This window comes from Aphelocoma coerulescens, chromosome 13, assembly GCF_041296385.1.
Source record: "Aphelocoma coerulescens isolate FSJ_1873_10779 chromosome 13, UR_Acoe_1.0, whole genome shotgun sequence".
In the NCBI taxonomy this organism is placed as follows: Eukaryota; Metazoa; Chordata; class Aves; order Passeriformes; family Corvidae; genus Aphelocoma; species Aphelocoma coerulescens.
The window spans coordinates 15092464-15114087 of NC_091027.1; the positions used below are offsets into that span (position 1 = coordinate 15092464).

The following is a 21624-nucleotide window of genomic DNA, read 5'->3' on the forward strand; positions in this document are numbered from 1 at the left end:
GCAGAGGTTACTGAAATATCACTGCAGTGGTACCAGCATTATGGCATCCAAGAGCACAGGAGTGATGAGAGATTCAGGCTCCCTGCCTGGCAGGGAAGAAAAGCAGGAAGCTGCAATAACTGAGCTGGGCACCTCCAAGCTCCTGTTACTGCAAACAACCCAGGCTGTGAGGGCAGAAACAGCTCCAGTGCAAGACACACCACTCCTGACTGAACACGGGGGTTAACCACAGCTGAGAAATCCCACTTGTACCTAGAACCAACCACTCTTGCATAATTACACTGATAAAAATGGATGGTCTGGATTCGTTCAGCCACAAAGCCCAGCCAGTCAACCTTTCAAATAAATTTCTATTTTCCATACAAGCATTGGTGAGGAAAAAAAAGCAAAAAAAAAAAAAGCAAAAAAAAAAAGCTTACTCTGTCTGTCTACTATTTGTTAACAACAGAACTAAGGATAATATTTGGGTACAATATAAAGAGATATCACCTGCATTTTCTGTCCTGCTAGATACACCCTGGCTATGGACGTTTGTACCCTTTCAGGCAGTGAGAGCTCATTGTCCCACAGACTACTTCACATGAAAACTGCTTCCCTGGACAGTACTCCCCCTCCAGTCTTTGCTCATCCACATGTAGATCAAATCCATACACTTGGCAATGCTGGAGCACACACAGTTTGATAACACAACTTTTAGCACAGTCAGCACCAGAGAGAGGCAGGTACCTCATTGCACAGTTCTGAGCACAGGAATAAGCATTCCTGACCCCTGGAGTGAATGACTTTCTCTCTGAACTCTTGGCCTTCACTGTTCTGAGTGTACAATACTGAACTCATCTGCACCTACTTTTTTTTGTTCCTAATAGATACTGCCATAGTAGTTTCAGATATTCCTTCAGTACAAAAAAGTTTCTCTAAAGAGAATATACACAGAGGAGCCCTGGATGTCACAGGAGACTTCAGTGAAACTCTCTGGTCAGTAGAGCCCTCTCTTTCTGGGTCAGACACACAAACCATATCAAGCTGTGTTTTCATGACTTGCCTCTGTGCTTCCTTGGCATTTCCTCCACTTTAGTTCAGTCAATTGAGCAACTTCACATGATGCCCCATTTCTTGTGTTGATTCAACTCTTAAGGACCCTCAAACCCATTTCTCAGGTTTGCCTGGCTTGTGTGTACTTCTGTTTGGCTGATGGCTTCAATTCTTCCAGCCATTTTATGCTGCTCCCTGTCCTTCTGCTCTGAGGGACATTTCAGCCCAGCCAGCTGCACTGCAGTCACTCCTTCCAGGTGACTGATCAGGTTTGATAAAATATTCCCCTCCAAAATGGAGGTAAAGCAGGTTAAGGCAAGTCTGGTATCACAGTTCACTAAACTTTTCCTATTTTAAGCAACACAAACTATTCCAACCCTTCAGATTCTAATTTAAGCAACACCCTTATTTTTGAAACCTTTTCCACTTATGATTCATATTATATTTTCTGGAACTATTTCCTTCTTTTCTTCAAAAATTCATTTCATTTTGATTGCAATCAAACTTATTGCCTGCACTATGATAGCATATGCTTATTGTGTGGTTGTGTACACCCACATGGCAACACTGAGGTCTGGTATTTGACAAACTCCTGCTAATCAGCACAGCACAGACAACATTCAGGTTAAAAAAAAAACCAAAGCCAAAAATCAACAAAGCAAAAACCACAGGAAGTTGATTAAAAATATTTCAAAACTGATTCTAAAGTATTACATGAGTTCTCTGGCCCTTACCCAGATGGCCATTTGGGAAGAAATCCCAATCTAGTTATTTCCTACCTTTATTGTCTGGAAAAAAAAAATTCTGCAATAATCCTGTGGAAAGGAAAGTGCATTTGCATATATGCTGGATTCAGTTCCTTACTGGATATGTCTTGTCTTGGCAAATCCATTTCCTGTTGTAAATGTAAAGACTCTGCCTCCTTGCATTGAGTTCTGTTAAAAACCACCCAAGAGTAGCTGACATGAATAGTGCACAAGTAAGCACAATGGGCTCAACATCCTACAAGCAAAACTCTTACTCTGCTAGCTGAATTTTTTTAGGTTTTGGCAGAAATATCATTTTAGAGACCCAATAAATGTACATTGGAGTCATAAGGCTTTTCTCAACTGAAGATTTACATGGGCCTTCTTTGTATCGGCCACAAAAGTATTTTAAGAGTTTGGAAATTCTAGAAGCTTTCCTCCTGCCTTACTCAGCCATTCAAGCTTGATCCTCATTAAATCCCCTGACATGTAATATATTCCAGTGTAAGAGAAGCCCTTCATGGCCTCTCCTTGCTCAGAAGGTAATAACCCCATTTCAAAGGCTGGAGCAGGAACTCTTGCAGGTGTTTCCTTACCCTCCATGCTGAGCCAGGAGGACTGGGCTAACACCATGTGAGTGAGTCCACGGAATGCTCCGGAACAGCTTGAGGGAAACCGTTTTTAGATTCCACTAAGGAGAGTCTCTGCTCTCGCAGAAGGTTTAGGATGGAATTTATCTGCAATGCAGGATGGGTACTGGAGACACTGATCCCATTTCTAACTCCATCACCAGCCCCTGTGACCATGGACTCAGCAGCTGACCCTGCTCCCTGAACTGGGTCACGCTGAAGACAACACCTGAGCCTGCAGTCTCTTACACAGCCTTTGCTTCCCCACTTGTGAAATGGAGATTAGGAACTTAGCAGCACGTCAGAGATCTCAGATGAAAGCCATGCCCCCAAAGCCAAGATTTGCCAAGATTCAGGACATATCAGGTGTATATCAGGACATATTCAGGTGTATATCAGGCTCAGCTCAGTAGTGAGAATGTGCACGTTGAAGGAGAGATTTCTCTGATCCCCTAAATACTGTTTTTTAATGTGTTTTACAATGAGGCATCAGTTTTTTGACTCAGAAAAGTGGCCATGTTTGTGAGCACATATACTCAATATTAGTAGAATTAACATTTTTCCAGGAAGAGATTCAGATTGTTTAAAATGGGATTGGATTCTCAGTTAATTATATGCTCATGTACAAAGTAAACATGAATTTGGACCCGTCCCTTTAGGCACTTCTCATGGATTCCTGTTCTCTGGTTGTGGCCCTTTCTTACCTGTGTAATTAGGAGGGCAGAGACACACATAGTTGTTGATCCCATCCACACATGTAGAGTTATTCTCACAGTCATTATCTTCACAGTCATCTGGGTTTATTTCACACCTGTCCCCCTCATACCCAAGAAGACAAGAACAGCTTTGGAGAAAGAAAAAAAAAAAAAAAAGTTAGCATGGATCTAAAGGGACAGGCGGTTTGAGGTATAAAACTAAAATTAAAACATATAAAAGTCAGTTGGAGCCAAATTCACTGCTGCTCTGAGGCATACAGCAATTTAACCCCATGTGTTTGGTGAAGGATGCAGTCTGATGGTTCCTGGGGTCATGTAATTATTTACATGAGACAAAAACCTTCCTCAGGAGCCAGCCTCTGCCATGCTCCCTTTGCTTGCTTTATTGATAACTCTGGCCCTTAACTGAAGTAAGCAACTCCAGGGCAGGAGAGTAAACATTCATCACAATACTCAAATCCTTGGCTTCCCTGTTAATGGTTCTGTGAGAATGTGGACATTTGCCTACTGAGGACTGCACAATCACAGGACAACTTGGCAGCTCTTAGGTACCTGGGTCTCTTCAAAGAACAGCAGCTTGAGTTGCATTTACAGACATGAGTGTTTTCTTCTCATTACTACTTTGTCACTTGTCCAAACAAGAAATGTTTGGGAATGATTGCTTTCACAAGTGCTGTAAGATTTCAGTATGTCTGCAGCTCCCCGAACATTTATTTGGAGAAGGGCTGATGATGCCCAGATAATTCAATCAAAACACAGACCATGGCAGAGCTAGTAATGGTTCTGTGAGGATGTGGACACTAGTGAAGAATAATTGCACTAGACATTTTATCTCACAAGAGTGTGATGTATGGTCCCTAGAGGGAGTGTAACAAACTAAATGGTTGAAGAATGGCTTGATTTTTTTCAATCTCCATTTCCTCTCTAGATCTAGAAGCTACGGTTACAAACAGAACCTTTAAATTTTAAACTATCCGTAAGTGATGAAGAGGTGGAGGCCAGAGTTTCCTAAAAGAGAGTCTAAAAACATGAGTTAAGTGCTCCAGTAATATCAGTAGTTTCTGAGAAGCCAGCAATGATATTTGAAGTGTCAGTTTTGAAGTGCCAGCACTGCTGTTCAGTAGTCACAGAAAGGGTTGTTTCGAGTCCAGTCCAAGCTACACATTCACTCAGCTGTTCATTTCCTTTCTTATGCAGGCTCTGGTGGCAGAAAAGGAACTGAACAAATAAAAGGCACTACTGATTGATGAGGATGAAAACCAGAGAGCACTACAGCAGTCACACTAATTGCCATCCGCTGCTTTTGGAAACCAGGAGAATTTCCAATGCAGACATAGCTGCAGGGTGCTGTTTTCAGCTCCAATGGACAAGGTGGACATGAAGTGCTTATCCTGACTTATGTAGGTGTCATGGGATGGAGATGGAGAAAGCCCTGGAGGAAAAGGACCTCTTCAGAATCTGTGAAGAAAGCTGCAGGACTTTTCCTTCCCTTCCTCCTCTGTGCCACAGCCTGAGCAGAGTGCAGGGACTCCAAAGGGAGGGATGGCACAAAGCTCTGCATCCACCCTCAGTAGTTCCAGGTTGGATCCTGAGCATTAGGTTAGATTCTTCATGATGTGCAATCTCAGAAAGGAGTAATAAAGAGGAGAAAAAATGGGAAGGGAATGTGTCTTGAGCCACCACAACAGTTAGATCTTCCAGACAGGTACAAAAGAGGGACTGGTCACATTCAGAGTCATCTTCATTCTGCAGGGACCATCCACAGGTCATGAGAGTTAGAAAACCTTCACCATGAATAACCAAAACCAAACTGCTCAAATAAATCCAATTTAGGACACAATAAACCAATAAGGAATATTTTCTTTTCCTGTCTCAAGCTCATTATTGCTAATAAAACATGTCCTCTTGCTGACCCAGAGCCAGAGGATCACAGGAGGTGGAGAGGAAAGAAGAGCTGGCACACCATCTTTTGTGGCAATGCAAGTGTCAGGGACAGGGTTAAAGACATCTAATTAAATACAGTGATACATTCATCATGCCTTGCTTTTTGATTACAAAACCCCATTTTCAGGGGTTTATAACTCGGTCATAAAAATATGCTCCAGGCTGCAACTTGGAAGACAAGGTCTCAGTTTGGGAACAGAAATTTTTCTCTCCATTTAAAGAAAAGCAACAAGAGTGTCTTTGTGCTGGTGATTTTTTAATGTGAATGTAACACCATTTTCCTTCCACAAAAGGATTGGGACAGCTTGGATGTGTGCAATTAAAAATGACATTATTAAATACTATCACGGTAATGGTTCACAGTGGAGTTACCATTAGTAACAATTCATTTGGGATTGTTAACATAAATTGCTCAGTATTAGGACACATTCCATACTCAGGGAAATGTCAGAATAATGGATGACATTTGGCTACTGGTCCTTATGTAGTATAGGGAGTCTTTACATTATTGCTTATGTATGATTCTTTATTTTGATTTTCATTCAAATGTGCCAGATATGAGGCCTGAAATTCAAAGATAAAACATACAACTTGGGACCCGCATTGAACCACATGTTGAAAGAGTGGCAGTTTGGGACTGTTTGTATGTATTCTCCCAGAAAAGGCTTAGAAGAAAAATGAAGTCTGCTGAGTGACTTCAAGGTCATCAAACTTGGGTTCCAGCTGACCCAGGGAGAAAATGAATTCCAGAGACAATGAAGAAAACTTTGCAGTGACTCAGTGTGAGACAGCATTTCACTTGGATGTTGGAAACAATGGAGCCAGGCAGGAAACAACTGTTTCCTAAGTTGCTGTGTTCTAATAAAGTTACAAATTCCCTATTCCTTCTGTATAGGGACTGGTGGTGTGCTCTCCTATAAAGAATTAAATAACATCCCATTATCCTCATGAAGTTGCAAGGGAACACAAAGCTTAATGGCAACATTTTGGGGTAAACTTTTGGACCTGAAGCATTTTGTAAGTTTTTTTTTGGCTGGCAATTTTTAAAGTTTACTGTACTAGATTTTTTAAAAATAAACTCTAATGAAACAATTTAGCATGTGTTTATTAAAATAGATATCCATATGGTGTGTCAAGTTTCAAAAAAATCAGCTTTTAAATAGAGATAGTAAATTCTTTCAGGAATATTACAATTTCATGGTAAAGAAGCCTTTTAGGTCCAGATCCCAATGGAGTAGCCTGTAAGTCTGGAAGTGCAATGTTTTTGCTTGAACTAGGCAGAATTAACACTAGGCAGTTAATCAGTTCCAGGATTTTACATTTATGAGGGCACTTACAGCTTGTGGAAAATGCTAAAAAAAACCGGTCTGGGAAACGGAGGGGGTTTTATATGGAGAAAAGTTAAAATAACCCCGAGCCTTTGTTTCCCAGCACTGCAGGTTATCAGAGATCAGCTGCTGCCTGTGGGTAACTGCAGCAGGGCTGACAGCTCTGCTCCTGCCAAAGCTTCCCTTCCAGGAATGCTGAACCACCAGGACGTGGCTCACTGGCCATCTCTTTTATCAGTCTCAATAAGTGATTTTTTTGGCAACCTTTTGTCAAGGCAGACATAGATTAGATTAGAACAATTCAAAGGGAAGAAGAACTTCATGTTTCCAATCCTCCGATCCACACGGTGCCACTTATCTATTCTTCAGCACAGAGGTTGCCCCTACTTGAAAGGAAGAGAATATGAAAATTACTTGGGATTGAAAAAGTGCAAGGGTAACAGAGGACAGAGTTACTCCAGCTGAACCTTTGCCCTTGGCTATCCCACCAGGATCTGCTATTCCAGCAAACCTGAGCTCCTCAGGCCCCTGCTGCTGAGAGCCCTTGTGGGCACCAGGCACAGCGGGGGCATTGGGCTGGAATCTCAGTCATAACTAAGAGTTTCCTGTCTTTGGGGGGAACATCACCACCTTAGCATTATTTCAAATGGTAATTTTCTTGTCTGAGGCCACAGAAACTTGAGAGTTAAGACAGCTTGGCATTTCATAGGGAGAGAGCTTTGGCTTAAGTTTCCTTTTTACAAGAGTAAAGATTTGACAAGTTTGGCAGCAGGGCTTGTGTATGAATATATTTCCCTAGGGAAGAGAATATACAGAAGATATAATTTCTTTTACAGGCCACACAACAAAAAAATCCAAGGAGGCCTCTCAGGAAAACGTTTTTGACATCCACTTCCTCCCAGCACATAATGCAGGGCAGCGTTTTCCCATCCTGGTGAACACAATTTATAGGCACATAACTCTGACTGCTGCCATCCACTGGAGAGATTGCCCATCAAAAAACCCCAACCCAACCAACCAAATTCACTCTCAAAATGTTTCTATATCTTCCTTGCCACTGACTTTTCCATCTCCACACCACATCTGCCTATGCCATGCTAAAGCTCCACAGTCCTGCAGAGCCACAGAGGCTGCAGACTGACTGAATTAAATTCAAGGAGAAAATGGAGCAATGAATATGCTGAACATCCAATTTCATGCAGCAGGATTTTGATGAGATATGGTGTTATTAGACCAACTGAAACTATATAAATAACTATAAAAGCAAAATCCTTCCCTAAAAAGCCTCGAATGTTGTTCAGCAACAAAACCACCTCTGCAGTTTTATAAAGGATCTCAAAAACAATGGTCATTTGGAATTGAAGCAAAGCCTCTGAAATTGTAAAGTTCATTCAATTAATGAGAGAAATTCAGAAGTAGCTCTCAATTCTCATTCAAAACTTTTTATCTCCTACCACGGAACAAAACAACAATGCTAAAGAAAAATCCAATCCAAAATATATGCTGAAGGCTCTCATTCTAGTATAATGGATATTATAAAATGTTTTACTACTGCATTTTTAGTATCAGCTATATTTTTGAAAAATGGGTACTGAGTGACAAATTCCAGATATTCTAATATGGTACAGTTTGGCTTTGGCACAAGCTGGAAAGAGGTGTGTACATGAGCGACCAGAAAGGTAAGCAAACCAAAGACCACCAGACCATTAATGCTCTCAAGCAGAAACTGAACTTGAACTTTTACTCCAAAAATTTCAGGGCCTGCTAAAATCTGAATCAAGAGGAGGTAGATCAGATCAGGGAAGTGGTTTCACCAGAATCTATGGAGTCTGTCAAGCAGCATGACCACTTGGACATGTTGTGACCTGCAGAGCCTCCCCCTCCTCTCCCACCACCACACACCATGACCCTGCAAGCACATCCCGACTCAGGAGACTCCTCTGCTCTGCTCAGGGGCTGTCACAGGAGTTTGAGCTGAGGCCTGAACTGCCCCTCATGGAGATGTGGCCATGTTCGCTCCTGTTCTCCACACTGGAAAACCTCCAGTTGCTGTTCATTACAGAGCCTGACAGTGCCTCTTCATCCCCATCAACCTGTGCTTTTCCACTGTGTCCTGTGATGTGCTGCATCTGCTTCTGGAAGCGGGGAATTCTTGAGGGTGGGCAGGCACAAAGAGAAGTGTTGGGGCATTTCTTCCATTTACTGCTTCTTCTTTTGCAAGAAACAGCATAAATACAGAGGAGCAAATCTATGAAAATTCCAGCAGCTCTTTTTAAAAAAAACTTTCTATCAACTTGAATGACAACCACTGACCAAAGCCTCAAACTTGTATTAGCTGTGCAGTAGTGCCTGCTATGTCATTAAAATTTCTGGACTTCTCTTGGAGCATCCCCACCTATGCTACATCTTTGTTTTATGGGCAAACTGAAATCCACAATATCCAGCTGCAGAGGTTTTTCTCTTGAAGGCACAATGCTTAGGATGTGGCAATCTCCCCATGCTCTTCAATTGTTTCTTTAAAGCCTGTTTGTCTGCAAGATTCTTCAGTATGAAAACATTCTGGATCTGGTTGTCAAGCAACAGATGCTCACTTTACAAACACAAAAACAGATTAGATGTGAGACTGAAATGCCCCAAGGAAAATTAGGATACAGATAACACAATGCAGATCATAGAGACCGCTCAAAAGCTCTTAAATGTATATTCCATTATGAGGAAATAAGGAAGACTGTTTCATGGAAAGCAGTATGTCACACCAGTGAAACCAAAGCAATAGTTTTGTAGGGCAAATGAAGTGTCACAAGCAGCAGTTTCTATAAAGTAGCCACTACAGTTCATTAACACAAAGCAGAAACACATTAAATTTTATCGTCTCACTTTAAATGAACTTTGTGCTACTACCTGAATCCATCTTTGTTTGCCTCAGTGAGGTGGCAGGTCCCTCCATTCTGACATGGATTTTGAATGCAGGAATTAATGGGCACACTGCAGTCTTGACCCTGTTTGGGAAAATTCAAAAGAAACAATGTAAGACTCATGTCATCTGAATCAATGTCTCTTGTTCCTTCACTCTACTTGTGGCACACTTATAAGACTCATGGCAGACTCATGCATCAGACTCATGGCATCACCTAATGTTCTTCATTGATGATCAGATTTAATCATCACTTCAGTGAGAATTTGGCAGGGCAACTGCTTTATCCAATGGGACTGGTGGGTATCTCAGTATCATTTCAGTTTCAAGACTGTAATGAACTCTTTCATTGGAGTGTTTTAAGGAAACAGCTGGCTTCACCATTACCCTAACACACTTTAATGTTAGTAACAATGAAAAGAACGACTCACAACCAAAGGTAAGCAGAAGGCCACACACAGTGAGCACAAGCCCACATGGAGTCAGCACTCACCAACTGCATTCACCAGGCACTCAGTTAAACACTGCAGCAGCACACTCTGCGTCAGAGCCCACGGGGGAGAGGCCCTTTGTGTGGGGGGAGCTGAGTTTGAATTTCTGCACAGAACACACCAAGATTTCATCACCGACTCAGCTCCCTTCTTAAAGATTGCCCTAGAACATACCTCAGTTCCAAATGAACCTCACCAGCTTGAGCAACCTCCACTGCTACTGACTTTTTACTAGCCCTTCAAGGCATAAACATATTTCTCTGATAGTTAAATTCTGCTGATTAGAACAAGCTATTTGTAAAACTGGCAAATACATTGAAGAGTTTTGTCTTGCTTTCCAGTTATTGACACAGTAGGGTGGAGTAAAGCCACCCCAAAGCCTCAAATACTCAAAGGATCTGTGCAATTGCAAGAAGTTCAAGAGATGGCTCTGCTCTTCCTGCTGAAGATCCTGTTGGCAGTGGACCTCTGCCAGCTCATCTACTGTAAAGCTGGTAGATTACTGCAGTCAAGATGAGAAAAACATCTTGGGAGATAGAATAATTCAGTCCAGGTAGCTGGTTTTTTTGTCTTAATTTGTCTCTGGGGTGCTTATCTTGAAATTGGTGCAGCTTCAATTAAGTCTAATCAAGGCATGAAAAACCCAAATCAGCTTATGAGTGTGAACTTTAGTACAGGGTTCATTTGGTCTGGTCTGTCCACTCCTGGTGCTTGGCTCTTCCTCATGTATCATATGGTTCAGTCCTCCAAATACCTCTGAAACCTTCGGTACTTTGGAGCAGGTAGGACAGGCTGCCATCGTGGGAAGAACTGAGAACTCATGGTGAAGGAGTGAGGCACACTGATTGTCACAGAATCGCCAGGCTGGAAAAGACCTACAGGATCGAGTCCAACCTTTGACCAATCCCCACCCTGATAACCAGACCAGAGCACTGAGTGCCACACTCAGTTGTCTCCTGAGCACCTCCAGAGATCAGCACTCCATCACCTCCCTAGGCAGCACATTCCAATGCCTGACAATCCTTTCAGTGAAGAAGTTTTTCCTGGTAGTCCAGCCTGAACCTTCCCTGGTGCAACCTGAGGCTGTTTCTCCTTGTCCTGCTGCTGGCTGCCTGGGAGCAGATCCTGACCCCCACCTGGCTGCACCCTCTTGTCAGGGAGTGGTAGAGCCTGAGAAGGTCCCCCCTAAGCCTCCTTTTCTCCAGGCTCAGCCCCCCAAATCCCTCAGCCACTCCTCTCATGTGATTGTCCAGACCCTTCCCCAGCTCCATTCCCTTCTCTGGACATGCTCCAGACCCTTCCCCAGCTCCACTCCCTTCTCTGGACATGCTCCAGACCCATCCCCAGCTCCATTCCCTTCTCTGGACATGCTCCAGCCCCTCAATGTCTTGCAGTGATGGTGGCCAGAACTGGACACACACTTGAGGTGTGGCCCCACCAGTGCCGAGTACAGGGGGCAATCACTGCCCTGATGCTGCTGGCCACCCTATTTCTGGTACAAGCCAGGTGCCACTGGCCTTCTTGCCCACCTGGGCACATGGGCTCATGTTCAGTCTCTGTAGACCAGCACCTCCTGGTCCTTTCCTTCCCAGCAGCTTTCCAGCCCCTCTGCCTGCAGTCTGGAGCTGCAGGGGGTTGTCGTGACCCAAGCGCAGGACGCAGCACTTGACCTTATTGAGCCTCATGCATATTGGGCCTCCAGCAATATATATATATATGTATATAATACTTTTTATACTATAATTTCATCCAACACCACAGAGGAGCTTTGTTAACAAAGCTGTATTTCTTGAGGCTCTGTCTCCAGCACTCCCCAGAGTGAGGAGAAGCAGCTTTGCATTTTAAAATTTTGGCAAATATGAGGAAAGAGGGACAGACTTTTCCACAGTTGAATCAGAAGAGAAACATTTCCAAAGAAGAACAGAAAGCCCTGGCCACCCCATGCCTTGCTGTGAGTTCATCCCCAGCGCAGCAGTGCCGGCAGCACGCACGGCCCTCACCCGAGGCCTGGCACAGAGGCTCTCGCTCCATCCGTGCTCCGTTTGCCAAGCAGCCTGTCCTTCTCCATTTGAAATCCCGAGTCCCCAAATGGCTCAGGCAAGAATTGGGACAGCGCCGAGGGAAGCTCCTGCAGGTTTTATTTTGGCACCATGTGGCCCGCAGCACTTGGCGGATGCGAAGCGTGGAACAGTGGCACCGATCCTCTCCCACCCTGCTCCAACGCTGCCTGTCCCTTGTCCATCTGTGCCCTGAATCCTGGGTGTTTACCACGTTACTGTAGTGAAGCTGGAAGGTGTTGGTTTTTATACTGTTCCTGTGTCCCTGGAGAATTGGTTATTATAGAGATACTTCACTAACATCAGTTACTTCTATTTCATACAAATTCTTCACCCCTGTATCACTAAAATATTAAACCCTTGGCAGCCAAGCAGAGCAAACAGCAAAGCATCTGTTTTTCTGAAGGGTTTTGTCACAGTTGAACACCATGTAAAACAGTCCCATCACTTCCACTATAATTACTCAGATTAATTTGAATGTTCTTGTAAAAATTTAATAAAGATAAATGTTAAAATGAGAGCAAGGCCCTTTCAGTCTCTTGCACTGGCACGTGAAATTTTGCATGACAAATTCTGCTCTCCTTTCTGTACTGAACATGGCTGAATTATTGGCTTCTTGGGCCTCAGGCAGCATGGAAACCCATTTGAATGTGCTGCTGAACCAGACAATTGCAACACTAAGCTGCTATGTAGCTTTAAGAAAATTAGAGTCTCTCTGACTCAGTTTACTCACTGTAATAAATGGGCAAACAACACTTAATCCTTCTCTGGGGATTATCTTATCTGAGATGACTTTATCAACAGCACATTGCGAGCCCACAAAACAAGTACAGCTTCTCTAACAAGGAAGACTTTGAGAAACAAAGAACTCTGAGAGGAGAGAAGCTGCAGAAAATAGTGGTACTAATAAATCTACAGCAAAGCAAGGCCATTTTATTTCTGTATGAGACTATCACTACCCAGAAGAGCCTAAAGACATTCTAGAAACATCTTTCAAATGAATAAAACAATTCTCTAGTCTCAATTTACAGTAAGACTTCTTACTGGAAAAATGGAATTGCTGTCAAGCATCACTAAAATTAATTTATCTGTGAGTTGGGAAATACTCCTTGAGTTCCATTTCCTGGAAATAACTATTGTTACAAAGGAGAATATTGTCTATTTGCTTCATGACTAAAGAGCCTTTTAATGAGGTCTGAAGCAGAAATGGAGATGCAGACTTTGTTTCAAGGACAGGCAAGAAGATAGAACTGCCTCAGGAATTCACAGAAAGAGGATGAAGGTCCCGCTGTGTGTAATATTTTACTTCTAGAGCTTTTTTTGGATACAATAAATTTTTGCCTAGTCTGATAGGAAGGCATCAGATCCAAAACACTTTTATATATTTTCTCTCATTTTCTGTAGGAGTGGAAAGGTTTAGGCATTGAAACAGGAAATTTCTGTAACTTATTAGAAGACATATATGTTCAGAGTCCAGCTGTCCTTTTAAAGCTGAAGTACCTCAGCTGGTCCAGACTTTATCTGGGCTGCTCCAGCTCCATATTTCAGTGAATGAGAACAGAACTATTCACCATACATAGAAAGAGTCAGTTCTTTGTTTGAAATTACCCGTACTGGGCATTACTGTATCTACAAGCTGTTCCTCAGCACTGCTGTGCCAAATTCCAGCTTTTACAAGGATCCAATACTGGGAACATTATACCATGATCAATAAAACACCCAATAACAAGTAGCAAAAACTAATAAGAACCTCAGCAGGAAGAACAAGGGATAATACAGTAAAAAAAAAAAAAGGCACTCATTTGCCTTGACACTGTTTCAACCACTGCAATAATTTTTTCAATTAATTTTCAAGAATTATTATTGTCTGTGTAGACCGAGAGTTTCATTCACACTCACAAGGCAGAGATTTGAACTCTGTCCATCCCAACGTGATCCTCCTCCCATTTCTAGCAGCAGTGGGCACAGATAAGGGCTGGCAGCACAGAGCTCACACAGGCACAAGGTGGAAACCTCCTGGTGCATGAAACCATCACTGCTGACTGCAGGAGTAACACGACCCAGGCAGCGAGGGAGACACCTGCAGACAGGCAGGAGTCTATCCAACCTCAATGGTTTGTGAATAGGGAGACCTCTTTCCAGCTAATTACAGCCCTGTTCAATGACTACAGTGTTTCACAGCATGCTGGAAAATAAGCTCTACAACAGAAATAACAAAGTTTATTCGACTTGTTAACAACATACAATGTGTTCATAATAAATTTTATTTAGATGGTATATGTGGAGAACAGATGGTAGCATTCATGTGTTTAGTAAAAATACTAAATGAAGACAAATATAGTTGATAGAGACTTTAAATAAGGAACCAGGAAATCTTCATAAACAACTTAATTATCAAGGTCTAAATACAGCTAAAGCTTTTAGGGAAAACAGACAAAATTACCATCTGCAAAGACACTGTATTGCACACTCTGTCCTTTACACTCCTAATAGTGGGAGCAATGCATCCACGTCCAACTCTCAGTCTCACAAACATTAAAACACTTGTCTTACAGGTTTCCTGGTCAGAAGTTAATAAGAAACCATTACATTAAGGGAAAAGGCTTAGTAAATCTTCCACTTCATGACAGGCTGGAAGGAAAATTCACAGAGAGATAACTGCGAAGCACACTGTGTTCCATGAATATATCCAGGAATGTTATTCCAACCTACAAGTATCTGCCAGCTTTAGCATTTCAGCCTCCTAATCCTGGGAAATGAAGAATAAATGGGACACTTGCAGCCACTTTGTTGGGCTGTGCTCTGCTCCCACAGAGCATGGCAAGTATTTTATCAGTTTTCTGAATTATTCTGATCTAGGTCGATACACGCACTTGAGTTTTACTACACCTGGATGTGCCTGGGACCTGCCCTTAAATTCAGACCTGCAAGGTCCAACAGCAGAGGGAAGGGCTAAATGTGGTGTGTAACAGTGATTTCCTGGTGCTTCGTATAAAAGAATGAGATGAGATGGGATGGGATGAGAGGAAAGGAGAGGGGGAAAAATCCAGAAACAATAGAAGACACAGACACTCAGCACAGAAAGAGAATTCAGTTTGAACTTTTGAATGGAGCTTTTTTCTTTGAGTTTTACTTCTTTCATGCTTATTAAAGTGAGAACTTTGATCAAAGGTTTTCCTGAAGCTGTGCCGTGCAGCTATCCAATAAGCTATAAACTGATGCTAATTTTTACCTAGTAGTATTTTTTACCAGTTACTTTTTTTACCACTTGAAACCTTTATCCCTTTGCCAAAAATAGTCAAAATTGGAAGGTAAATTGAAATTTTCCAGGGCAGGAGGGGAATGAGATGTCTCACGATCAAAGTTTTATCACATTAACTTCAATTCCACTAGAAAATGAAGCTGGGAAAAAAGAATGAGGCATTCAGCAGTTTTCCCTGTAATAAATACATTTAGCAACCATAAACACAAAGAAGAAACAAGAATAATTTTGCATAATTGACCAAGGAAACATGATATCATGAATTCAGCCTCACAGCCAACACACTAAGTTACAAGTTTGGTAGGAAAATTCTCTCAAGTTCTATTCACAATTGTGTATTTCAGAGGTTTTCAAGGCAGGGAAACCCAGTTTTTGCTATAATGGGATCATAAAAAGAAGTTTTACATGTACTGCAAGTCTTACAGCAGTCATGAAAGCTAGCAGGGCATCTGGTGCTAACTGCAGCATGAGGGACTTCAGGGACACCTCAGCAATCCCTGCAAACACAGCTTTGGGAAGGGAATGCCTTTAAGTAATTAGAGATGTTGTAAACCATGTGAAGAGTGGAACTAACTTCAAAATAGAAAATTAACTTAAATTCTTTTACAGGAAGGGCTAAAGCATACAGCATTGAGAATGACTGTTATTTGACCAGTGAGGCCATTTGAAACTGATTTCCTGATTGCACTGATATTCAGATACATGCAGACAACCCTGTTATCCACACACAGTAATGCAAAGCTCTTCAGTAGATCCAGGTGATACTGTTCTCCTTGTTTATGCTCTTTCTGGCCAAGGACATAATGGCTAAGCCTCAGTCTGGAAAAGATGTATCTGATGCTCACTGGCAAGGTCAAGCAACTCGAAGAGCTGGCAGGGCGTACATCAGATCCATCTGCTTAGGCATATATACAAATTATTTGGCAAGGCACAGATAATATCACAGCAATTTTGGATCAGACTGCTTTCAGATTGCCAGGTGGAAGTTGAAAGATTTTGATCATCTGTTGTTCACAAAAATCTTGTGACTCCTCCTTCTGAACACAGACCTTGCTATAGACACCCACACCTCAGGGATGAATCCCCACTCACACTGGGGATGAATTAACTCTTTCTCTTCAGTCACCCGTCCCAACGGGGTAATGAAAATGTGCCTTCTGAGGACTGCTGTTTAGAAGCCAATTGATTTAACATGAAAAATTAATTTATTTCACCCATCTCTAGTTTGGAAAGAAGTTTTTTAATATAAATCTGAATTTACCTAGCATAATCTGATTTATATTTTCAGTTCAGTATCGCTGTTTATACAGCTGTACTTACACTGACACGTCCATACTACAACAGAGTTGCCTGCTGCTCATAAACATGAGAAATACTATTTGCTAAATGGCACAAAAGGCAGCTTATGAAGAGACCCTGATATTGTTCTTGTGCTGCCCCTCCCACCACTCAGCTGATTTAGCTCCCTCTGCAAACTTTCTCAGTATTATTATCCAAAGTAAAAATACAGACAATATTTACACCCCACAATCTTCAGCCCTGTGTACGTACCTCCTGTACCAGTCTAGCTTCATCTGGCATCTGATTAAACAATAATTGGCCATGGCAGCAGCACTTCTTAGTGACTTCCTTGTCCTTGTTAATAAATCACAATTGTCAATTTATAGAAAATTAGGCAAGCTCTGCCCTCTTAAGCCTCATTTTATTTAAATCAGAAAGATTTATGACCCTCCAGGGTATAATACACCTTCCATTACCTCTCCAGCTAGTAATCAAGAATATGCCTGTCAAAGTCAAAGTGCAAGGATTCATCATATTATTTTTTAAAAACTCTGTTTCTTCTCCTATGAGTATGGAATTTAATTCTCTGTGGACATCTGAGGTTTATTTTGTAATTACATTAATTACCATGTAAATCCTGATTGCCCTTCTAAACCTCTCCTCACATAAGCACTTTGGGTTTCAATGGTCTTTTGGGCTTTTAATCAATGACAGGAGATATGTCATTAATCCATCATGGAGTCAATTCACACAGCACATGTCTGAAATGAGTCCAGAGGTGCCAGACTGGATGGGGCAGGTACTCTAGAGCTTCCAAGGTTACAACTGACTGATCCAGACCATTGTGTGAACATTTTGGGAGATGCAGAAGAAAATTAGGGACACTGAAAATAGTTAATTTTGCTGAGGGTTGACTCTATACATAAAATACAGCCCAATATATTTGATGTAAATCCAACACTGAATATTTCCGATGTAGTCTCTAATTCAACCAGTATTCATGAATGAGAACTGAAGGTACTGTTTTTAGTACCTTCAAAATACTTAAGTGCCAATTTATTTTGAAGTATATTTTGCAGTGACAATAAACTTTCCCTTTCATACTACCAAAAGTCAGTGCCTCTTTTTTAATGTGAACTCTGTAGAGAAAGTTATAAAGACTGGACATTTATACAGATAGCAAAAATACTATCAATATGATTTAAGAAATAAAATAAAATGTAATTGTTGTATTTTAAATTAACTATGCCTAATACTTAAGCTACTGAACAGCCTGCCTGGAGAGGAGGCACACATTACAAGCAGAAACCCAATGAAGCCTAACATGAGGCAGAGATTATGTGATTAAAAAATCTCTCCAAAAAGCTCACTGGGTTTCTGAAATAAATAGAGCTAAATATGCTGGAAGAGTCACAGTCCCTTGGAAGAACCCTCTGCTGGCACATCCCTGTCTGTTAAGGATGCAGGCATTTGGTTTGCAACAGCTCTCTGCTGATAAAAGGTCTCACACTGAAGTACACATTATTTCAGCAGAAATGCCAGTGTAATCTGCTTTGCTCATGGAAGATCTGCAAAGCTTCCCTTACAAGGTTTTCCAGCTCAGAGACACCAGCAATCCTTTCTGGTATCAATCTGATAGTGGGCTGAACCAGCAGGTAACCCAGGCAGGCAGCAGTGATTTCAAACATGCACATGAATTTTTCAGACTACTAAACAAGTGAAGCATGACCACTATAATAACAAGCAAGAGCATAATATTTATTTCAGAGGTTCTTTGCAGGAGGGGACCCCAGGGACCATGGGGGTCAGAGAGCTTTGGGACAACCTTACCTGCAGTGTTTTTGCACTCACCCCCACACACTAATCTAATCCCAATCTAATTCCCAAATGAGTCTGGCATTAGATAATTTCTATTAACAGGAGTGGGTTTACTCTTCTTTTCATCTTAGCCTGCTTATAGCAACTTCATCAATTCCATCATCACCACAGGAAAGGAGAAAATAAGGCAATCAACCTCCCAGGAAAATCTCTGTTCATGTTCTTGGACAACAAAAGAAACCCAAAAGCCATTTCATCGAGTAAAGTCGGTGCCAAGAAAGCCTCAAGGATAACAGATGACAGAAAATCACAAGGAAATCTACAGTAAGGATTTTCAGCTGTGGCCAACTACGTCAACTGGTTCAATCGTGCAGAAATGGTGGGATGCAGAAAATTAAGACCTGGTTAAACAGGACTTGATTAAGCAGAGTTATAGCAACCAGAAATCACCTGAAAGGTAGACAAACCACAGAGGAAGAAAAATCTTTATTTAGTGTAATAGGATCAAACAAACACAAGAACAAGAGCCTGAAATTCAGACTAAACGCCAACAAAAACTTCTCCTTTACCCTGGGAAAAGAAAGATTGGAAGTCTGGTCGCTCATTTAGAACTAGACCAGGAAAACAGTAGTAAAACCAAAGTGAGGGGGAATAATCCACACTGATTCCGTTGGATTGTTCATCCAACAGAAGGGACATGACAGTGCCCACCTGTGGGTCCAGCTCCCCATCCCCCTGAGCTGCTCAGCTCCTGATGCAGCACTGCACAAACAGAGCAAATGCCTGAAGCTGCTCAACATCTGCTTTCTTGTTGGCCTAACAAAAATGGAAATACTTCTTCAGAGCTGGCTTTATTGTTAAGAGCCCTCATTAGGGCCTGCCACACTACATGAGCGGGTTTTTACAGGGCCTGTGGTGGGTGTGTTCCTGCCTCGACGCCTTCAGCCAGCAACTGGGGCGGTAATCCCTCCCTAAGCCTTTCATTTTATGCTCTTCCACATGGAAATCTCCATTTTCTTTAGACCTACTACAACAAAAAGGGCAAAAAGAAAGTAAAAAAAGTCTGATTGATGCATTTTAAATTTTAAAGAATAAGCACATGGAAGAAAATACAGTTATTTCTGCAGTTTTTTCTGCCCTAGGAGCTTTATATGAAATTGCAACCACCTACTGCTGACATTGGTGTTTGCCCTAAAAATCCACACATAAATACAGATCTACTCATTTTATGTGGCCACCCATTACCTCTCATCCCTAAAAGGCTTTCTCTCTTATTTTACTATGAGCGGAAAATGCTTCTTCGACATTCATTAATAAGCATTTTCAGTATAGTTAAAATGATCAAACAGAAATAAAACACCCCAGATCACATAAACACACACTCCAGGGGAATTTATTAGAATGAAAGTTCAAGGCAGAACCACCTCACACCAACAGCATTTTGCTGCCCTGATTCCTTCTACATGAAAACTTGGCACTGAGCTGACATTCCAGTGCCTGTTCCCCAGACCCTGACACCAGGAGAGAAGAGAGGCCAGGGCAGAGCAATACTTGGAGGCAGAGAGAGGCATTTGCTCTCCTGGCTCATGTGGATGAGGGCAGGCTGCTTAGAGCCCCTTCCAATTTCTTCTCCCTTTGCCACTCCAGCTTGGGGATTTATTTGTGTGCTGAAGGATGCACGTGGGGACCCACACGTGTATATTAACAGAGCCAAAGAGACAAAAGCACAGAGCTACACTTGCACACAGAATCAGCCTGACAAACCAGGCAGCAGCAGCCAAACTCTACCCTGGCTTATACCTACTCAACCTCACCCAAGTCAGCATCATCACTAAGAAACTGCCCCATTGGAATAAAGGTGCAGTCTGGCCCCTGAGCTGTGAGAGCTGCCCCAGGTAGCTGCAGATGAGCAAACACCACCACACCCACGCTGAGCTCTGTGCTGAATCCTCCCCACACTGCCATTACTGCAGGGCTCTCACGGATTATTTGTGTCATGCTGCAGAACCTCGACGTGGCAAAGTGCAAATACAGCAAACTTCCCGTGCTCCAAGCACAGGCAAGGCCACAAGCATCCCCACGAGCCAGGGATACAGCCAGGGCACGGGAGCAGTGCTGAGGAAACCTTCTGTCAGCCTTGTGCTCAGCAGCCATGGCTCCTGCTCAGCTGCACTGACCCCCTCAAGTGCTGGCACAGAATTTGTATCAGTGCAAACACGGGATATGTGTGAATCCCCCACACCCCAGAGACATCCTGCTCTGCCATTTCTAACCTTGTTCCCAGGGACGAAAAGCAGGCGTAGGGGGTGAGGAGGGGGAAGAGCCAAGTTCCTAGCAGAACTTTGGAGCCAGCTTCCTCACTAAATACCATTCTGGCTTCACTATAATGCCTCCCACCACAAGAGTCTGGCTGCAAAGAAAGCTGTCTCTCCAAAGCCCAAGAGCTTTACCCAGGATTTTTCCAATTGTATCTGTCATTCTGGATGATTGGTGAAATTGCTTGAACCCTCAAGACACTGCAGTGCTGCAAGAGAAGTCAGGACACTGGCTGAACTCAACAGGGAGGTGAATAGATTTGGATAAAACTTAGAGCATAGACGTGCATCAGCATCTGGTGCCTGGAGTGTGGGATAAGAGCTGTGCCAATTTTACCTATCTTCACTTTCCATTTCAGACAGCTGTCAGTAACAGCAGAATCCAGAGGTGACACACATCTGCATTCCAGCAGCTCCGGCTCCTTTACCTGAGCAATCAGAGAGGCTGTGGAGATTCCGAGGCAGGCACTGGGCTTCCTGTTCTGGGTTGGCAATGGTCTTTCATTTCAGACAAAACAAAAGTGTATTTTAAACTCTTTCCCCAGTTCTACAAATAATTCTATTTGAAAGAAAGCAAATTATTCTCTATTTGTTGCTACCTCAGTTTTAAGAAAAAGAAAGTATGAAAGACAAAAATCAGCCAAAAAACTCCAAAAGGGCATTTTCAGAATACAGCAATGGCAAAATACACTGAGTCTTGGTTTCACTCACCTTAGTTTTTGCTAGTTATTCAAGTGATTTTTTTTTCAATGGCTTATTGATTGCAAGTTTGATTAATCTCTTGAATTCCAACACCCATGGACTCAATTTTGCAGTATCAGTGGGAATACTTATAAGCCACACACTCTATAGAATAAATGAACTGTAGGTTCCTGTTATCTATGTACCAGCCCCAGCTGCACTCACACACACTGGCTCTGCAGGTGGCCAGCAGCATTTCCAGCAGGAGAAAGCTCCATCTCTCTACTTACAATCAGACTTTACAATCTAAACCACATATATTATCTAAATAATCATTCAAAGAATGCTATGGAGAAGAGAAAAAAACCCCAACTCACTGGATAATGACACCTATGCCTGTGTGAGTTTCA

At 42.3% G+C, this 21624-nt stretch overlaps 1 protein-coding gene across 4 annotated transcripts in view; it reads right to left on the reverse strand.

Annotated features, from left to right (window-relative positions):
* The window catches only part of SLIT3 (slit guidance ligand 3), a 521085-nt gene that overhangs the window by 42314 nt on the left and 457147 nt on the right, over positions 1-21624 (reverse strand). For all 4 annotated transcript variants that reach the window (XM_069029271.1, XM_069029274.1, XM_069029272.1 and 1 more), the window contains exons 28-29: positions 9297-9394; positions 3112-3251 (exon numbers count right to left, since the gene is read on the reverse strand). In XM_069029271.1, the coding sequence (XP_068885372.1) occupies positions 3112-3251; positions 9297-9394 (238 nt within the window). The remainder of the gene's footprint in view (positions 1-3111; positions 3252-9296; positions 9395-21624) is intronic.